Source organism: Mobula hypostoma, chromosome 23 (genome assembly GCF_963921235.1).
Source record: "Mobula hypostoma chromosome 23, sMobHyp1.1, whole genome shotgun sequence".
Classification (NCBI taxonomy): Eukaryota; Metazoa; Chordata; class Chondrichthyes; order Myliobatiformes; family Myliobatidae; genus Mobula; species Mobula hypostoma.
The window spans coordinates 47,960,052-47,966,997 of NC_086119.1; the positions used below are offsets into that span (position 1 = coordinate 47,960,052).

Here is a 6,946-nt window from a genome sequence, read left to right on the forward strand (position 1 = left end):
CGTTCGGGCTGAGGACTGGCAGCCATGGCGGAGCATGGAGCCCATTTGACAGCTGGACTGTCGGCAAGCTCCGGCCGACTATCCATCTTCGAAGTAGTGGCTCAAGATACGTTGATGTCGGCCGTTAGACCGGCGGTACATCACTTGTGCAAGGTGAGATACCAGGGCGTCAGGCTGCTGACCCCGTGCCCCGGCCGGAACAGAAACCGGATCCTAGACAAAGCAGTCCGCAGTTACAGGGACGGGGGTGGGGAATGGCGGAGAACAGAGGTTGGGAATGGGGGAAAGCAGAGGTTAGGATAGGTGGAGGGAGGGAGGGAATGAGACAGTAAATTGGGATGTGGGGATGCGGTGTGGGTTGTGGGAGCTGATGGGCAGACAGAGTGGATGGAAGCTCGGGGAAAGATGCAGATTGATAAGAGCAAAGGGGTTATGACAGGAAAAGAGGTGGATGGAGGATAGTAAGGGAGAGGGGAAGATGAAAGGAGTGTAGGAAAAGGCAGGAGGCAGGCAGAGAGACTGCTTGACGGGGAGAGGAATGGTCTCGAGGTCAGGTCAATGAAAAGTCTAGGTGAAGCAAAGAATGCTGTAGGACTGAGTGGGAGGTCTGTGTGAAGGTGATTGTGAGACAGAGTGGGGGATGTCTATCTGAGGGTAGAGGAGAGGGTTAGGAGAAGTGTGGGTTGGATGGCAGAATATTGAGGTTGGGGTAATGCAAGAACGAGGACCCTATTTGAATAAATAGAAAGCATAGCACATCTGTATTTAAATTCTTTTAATTACTTCATTTATGTTAGTTTCTCTACATTTTTGAAACTAAATACGTTCTGATTGTCCTCAACAAAAGGAATGGATATTTAGCAGTCAGCTGAAAAATTACTTTGCAGTAGCTTGGAATTTGTACCCCAGAACACAAAAGTCTATTTATAAGTGAATTCGAACTCCGAACAATTGAAAGATATTAGGATCGGGTGGAATTTAGGATTCCCACCTGAACTTTTGGATAGAAGACTAGGCTTGAGGGGTTATATAGTCCCATTTTTAATCCGGTGTTACTGGTTGTGATGCACTCAAAAACAGCATTTTATTACAGAGATCACAAGATGCTAACTTGCAAGGTAGGAATTGCTCTTGGTTACCAATAAATCACTCTACAACAAAAGAAATGGGTCATGGATAACTAAAATAGTCAAATAACATTTGAGCCAAAAATGAGAGTGTTTGTGGGTGGGGGGGGGTGTCAGGTCTTGTATGGTAGTGTAGCAGTTAGCATGCACTAATATAGCTCAGGGCATTAGAGTTCAGAGTTCAATTCCAGCATCCTCTGTAAGGAGTCTCTTACATGTCCTTCCTGTGCAATGTGTGGGTTTTATCCGGATCCTCTGGTTTCCTCCAAGGTCGAAAGATCTACTGGGTAGGTTAGTTGGTCATTGTAAATTGTCCTGTGATTAGGTTAGAGTTAAATTGTCGTCAGGGTTTGCTGGGCCGTACGGCTCAAAGGGCTGGGAGGGCCTATTCTATGCTGTATCTCTAAATAGAATAAAAGAACAGTTTTAAAGTTGGTTTATTGTTGTCACATGTACTGAGGTACATTAAAAAACCTAGTTTTTCAGTAGAGAGGAATTTGATCTTGTTGCCTGATTCCTGTCAACAAAAGATGAGGATAAGTGCCTCTCTAGGTTTGATCTGTTTCTGATAGTAAATTTTTTGGTTGGAGTTGGGAGACAGGATATGCCATTCATCCCTATGGCATTGAATGCATGACATTGAGTATTAAAAATGTTATAAATTAGCAGGTCAAGTGTCATCTGTTGAGAGGGGAATGGAATCACAGTTTTGGGCTGTTGACCAGTCATCAGAATAAGAAAAGTTTAAAAATCTATTTTCAAGGTGCAGAGAAGAGGAAGGAAGTGGAAACCAAGAGATACCGAGTGGAGTGATGCGCAATGGTGTCACCTGAGAGAGTGTGGTGACAGCTTCCTAATAACTCTGACTCCTGTCTCTAGTTTCTGACCCTGTTCTAACAATGCCCAGTGTAAGCATAAGCAACAGAACTCATAAGCTCTGATGAAAGCTCATAAATCAGTTGTGCTAATTCTGTTTTCTTCTCTACAAATGTTGCCTGACCAAATGCTTCAGTAGTTCCAGCATCCGTAGTGCTTTGTTTCTCAAGAGTTTTACCATTGTTTCTCTCTTCCCCTGTTTTCAATTATCTCTTTTCATTTACAACTCCTCCTGACAAATTAGTCATGATTAACAAGCCTTCAAATCCGTCTTATCTAACAGGATCATTTGTGTCATTCATCCCTTCTTCATTTCCATAATCCTGCAGCTATTCTCATTATTCTAGTCAAGCTTCTCCCTTCGCTGAAAAATAAAACATTTGATTTCCACTTTTTCTCAGTTTTGATGAGAGTTGTGGACTGAATCATTAATCTCTTTTCACAAATGCTCTTTAATCTGTTTTGTATTTCAATCATTTTTGTTTTTATCTAATATTTACTATATCTGCTTTTTTGGTCACAGATATCAAGCAGCAATAGACAAAATGGACGGAGATGTATACATGAGGAGAGGAATCAGGTGTTATTTCTTCAGAAAATTGAAATTGAGAGGGGTGAACATTTTCTCCAGATATTAATCTTATGGTGGAAGGGTATTGAAGTTAATTGTTGACTGGAATTCCATAGCTAACTCTACATTCTGGAGGGGAGAGACTGAGAGCTGTATAAACATGGATGTGAAAGGACAGATCTTTAAGGAGGAGATTAGAATGTTGGGCTTATAGTGGATCTCTAGGAGCTAAAATTACTTTATGAATAATATTGTTGAGATATGTTAAGAGTTGGCTGATAGATAAGGTAGAGAAAAACTTCCATCAGTATAATCTATTAATAAAATATTAAAGTGCAGAACATGGCCATTCATACCCTGTTCTGTATTTCCAACTGATGCTTTTCCCAATGCACTGTCCCTTTCAGTGAGCTTTTAAGTTTTCTGAAAGTTTTCTCCTGTGCAATCGCAATTCCATGTGAATGTACTATAAATATCCAGGAAAAGAAAGGACCTATTTCTGACTTTACCTAAAAACCCTCAGCTTTAATACAGCTGATCTCATGGTCATGTAATGTTCTTTCAGGTACTTGTGGAATCCAACCCGGCTCGTTATGGTTTTCTTTGGCGTTGGTTTGATGAAATCTACACTCTGTTGGACTTCTTGCTTCAGCGTCACTATTTGTCTCGAACTAGTGCTTCCTTCTCCGAAAACTTTTATGGTCTGAAAAGAATTCCAATTGGCCGAGGAATGTGCAGACTAGCAAGCCATGGACTCCCACGGGCCCAGCATTGGCGGTCTCTGTTAATGATAGTTGCTGTTCCATATATAAAAGTCAAATTAGACAGACTGTTTGCCAGGCTGAGAGAGGAAGACGATTATGCTATTCATCTCCCAGAATCACCTCGGAAGCGCTTATACAAGGCTTTCCTTGCAGCATATCCCTTTGTGAACTTGGGATGGGAGGGATGGTTCTTCATCTATCGACTCTTGTACATCTTTGGAAAAACACATTTCCACTCACCACTTCTGCGAGTGGCTGGTGTCCGCTTGGGAAACCTGACCTATGCGGATTTGCAGAGTTTTGACCAAAGGTCCTCTTCTGTGAGCAGATCTCCCGTCAGTACAAGGTAAGGGAAAGGTTTTGAAGAACTAGAGTCAGAGGGTTTGAGTAGAAAAGCAAACAAATGCAGAAGCTGAAAATCAGAAATAAATGCAGAGAATTCTAGAAATACTCAACAGATCAGACTGCATTTGTAGAGAAAGAACCATTGGCACATTGGATTGATGGCCTTGTTACAGTTCTGGTAAATGGTTATTGACCTGAAATATTAGTACTTTATTGCTTCACAAATGCTGCCTGATCTGCTTAACGCTTCCAGCATTTTATATTTTATATCAGCAATGTAAGTTATAAAGGAGGTTACTGATGTGGAGAACCTTTTGGTTTTTGGAAATCTCTTTTGAGGTGTTTTTTAAATTTTCAACAAAGTGAAGGACTTAACAAAATACATAGGTCTCTCCGAATTTTTTACTTCAAAGAATTCAGAAGTCATAGAATGTGATTAAAAACAAACATCTAGAAGTTAAGAGTAAAAGCCTAGTGTTGAATAATGCCAATTAAAAGCACTAATTTGATCCACACGTGTGATTATATTTAATAATAGTATCTTATTTACAGAGCACTTTTCATACAGAGGAATGTAGTTCAAAGTGCTTTACAATGGGAAAAAGTGCAGACATTAAAAAAATAAAAAAACAAAAAGATGTTAGTTAAAAGCAAAGTTAAATAAATAGGTTTTGAGCTGTCATTTAAAAGTATCAACTGAACTTAAATCCTTTGCAGTGTTGAATTCCACAGTTTAGGAGTGTAGTTTAAAAAAAAGCTGGCCTGCCAATTATCTTTTGAGGAAGATTGTTTCAGTTTAAGAGACAAAAGAAGTCCTGAGAGCTTGAGCAGGATTATAAAATGAAAATGATTCTGTGATGTATCTGGTTCCAAACCATTAAGAGCTTTAAAACAATAAGAACTTTAAAATCAATTCTACTATTGATTTGTGTTAATCTATGGGGGTGATCATGTGTTCAGTCCCTTGAGGGCATTATGGATTGGGAAAACAGAACCTCTGAATTTTGTGCATGTATTCTGACCCCTTTGCTCTTTCTTTCTCTTGCAGTGTGCTTGGAAAGCTGTCTGCCTTCTTTGGTAATGCCCTGAGTGGTGCTGCTGTCTCTCTTTCAACTGGTGTATCAGTGGGCATCTTCTTCTTGCAGTTTCTTGAATGGTGGTATTCATCTGAAAATCAGGACACAATTAAATCCCTTTCCTCCCTCCCAACTCCTCCCCCACCAGTGCACTTTGATAGGTTGACAAATGATGCTTTGCCCAAGCTGAAGACTATATGTCCTATATGCAACAAAGCCCGGATTAATGATACGGCTTTGGCAACCTCTGGGTATGTCTACTGTTATCGATGTATTTACAACTACGTAAAACGCCAGCAGCGATGTCCTGCAACAGGCTATCCTTCTGAACTGCAGCATCTTGTAAAGCTCTACTCTCCAGAAGCATGAAGACAACAGATCCATCGATTAAACCATTGGCTCATTGGAAGTGTACTCTTTAAGTGCACTCTAGTGGCTATCTGAATTGTTGGCAATAAACTGCTGGAGGAGTTCAGCAGGTCCAGCTGCATCTGAAGGAGGAAGAGAACTGTCAATGTTGCAGGTCACAATTCTGCATCAGGACTGGTGAATTATTGTTTGATTTGGTGAACTGTATTGTGCAAGTTTCTGCTGAAGTCCCTGCGGCCAGTATCAGTTGTGCCACTGTAATTGTTAATCGCTTTGCTTTTCCCAGCTTGTTCTGTTCTCCTTAAAGTTGTTGACTTCTGTTACTTTCCGCCCAGGTGAGCATTCACTTATGAGGATGGAGAGCATATTGATCCCCAATGTCAAATGCACTAATGCCCACCCCTATGCAACTTTTTTTAGCAAGTTACAGATGATCATAGAGTCCTACAGCATGGAAACATATCCTTCCGTCCAGTGAGTCTGTGCCAACCATCAGGTGCTCATTTTATTGCCCCTCTCCCTACATACCCATCAATCCCTGTAAATTCTACCACTCACCTACACACAGGGGCAATTTGCTGTGGCAGAGCATTAGGAAGAAGCCTACATCTGGTGCAAGGTCATACAGCCAACACTAGAGATCAGGATCGTGCCTGTTTCAGTAGAGCTGCAGGGCTACAGCTCTACTAACTCATGATCATTAGACCTGGCTGCAAATACCGCTTGCAGAAGCCCCTTTACCATCCCAGGTTGGGTTAGCTAAAGCAGCCTGGACCAGAAATCAGACTCCCGAGCTCTGCTCTGCTTTTGGAGAAGCAGTGGTGATGGGATGTGGTGGCTGGTAGGAGATGAGGTTAATTAACTTCATCTTGAAGCCAGTTAAAGGATATTCTGCACACTGACAGGAGAAAATGAGAACTACTTGTCATACTTCTTCAAATTCATATTAATTGAGTTTTTGAATAACATTACTGAATTTTTAATACATGATTTAGAAGTTAATCAGAAGATCAAGGGAATGTATCAGTTGAGCAAAAAGTCACATTTTTACATGGCAGGAAATGCTCCTAAAATGTAAGATTTTGCTTCGCCTGGATTAAATCAAGCTTTACTTATCTACTTTATATGAGTACAGTACTACCTCATATTTTGAAGTGTTGCCTTCTCAGACATCATGTTAAATTAAGTTTAATTTTGGAAATAATTATGCAATAATATGTTAGGATAATTGCAAACGTCTGCTATCAGGTTGTATACTCATTAGATTTTGTTAAAATTTGGTGGTTTAATAATATTTTGCAAAGTTATACATGATTAAAAAGTATATTATAAAATAAGCTGATAAAATATGATTGATAAATAAACCAGTAACGTAAAAACAGAATTAAACTACTTGTGACTGCTGTCAGGGCAAGTGCTAAGTTGCCCATGTCTTCTGTTACACTATCGCACTCTTTCTCCTCCAATCTGTCATCAGTTGAAATCAAGATGTAGGAGCTGCTTACAGGGAGAATCAGAATTGCTGGTTTGACCTGGCAACACCTGCCCTTGTGAAATTGGTGATTTGAAGAAAGTAACGGTGGCTGTTTGTCTTGCCATCATCTTCCTCTCCTGAAGCATCTGCTGAAAGCAAATGAGACTTCATAGAGCAGTTTATTTGATGGCACTGTTGTGATACCAATCCAGATCACTTCTCTGAGAAAGTGGCTATTATATCCATGATTTTGGTTAAATTAGAAAGAAACTTGGTCATATAATGGTTCTCTCAGATGATGATGTATCTGTTGTAGTGCTTTCTGCTTCTTCATCTCCAAATCA

At 40.4% G+C, this 6,946-nt stretch overlaps 1 protein-coding gene across 1 annotated transcript; it reads left to right on the forward strand.

Annotated features, from left to right (window-relative positions):
• The first annotated feature begins 14 nt into the window (after positions 1–14).
• On the forward strand, positions 15–6,540 carry pex12 (peroxisomal biogenesis factor 12). The gene is made up of 3 exons (XM_063031114.1): positions 15–153; positions 3,140–3,684; positions 4,732–6,540. The coding sequence occupies exons 1-3, from the start codon at positions 25–27 to the stop codon at positions 5,126–5,128; spliced, it is 1,071 nt and encodes a 356-aa protein (XP_062887184.1). The 5' UTR covers positions 15–24; the 3' UTR covers positions 5,129–6,540.
• Positions 6,541–6,946: the final 406 nt, after the last annotated feature.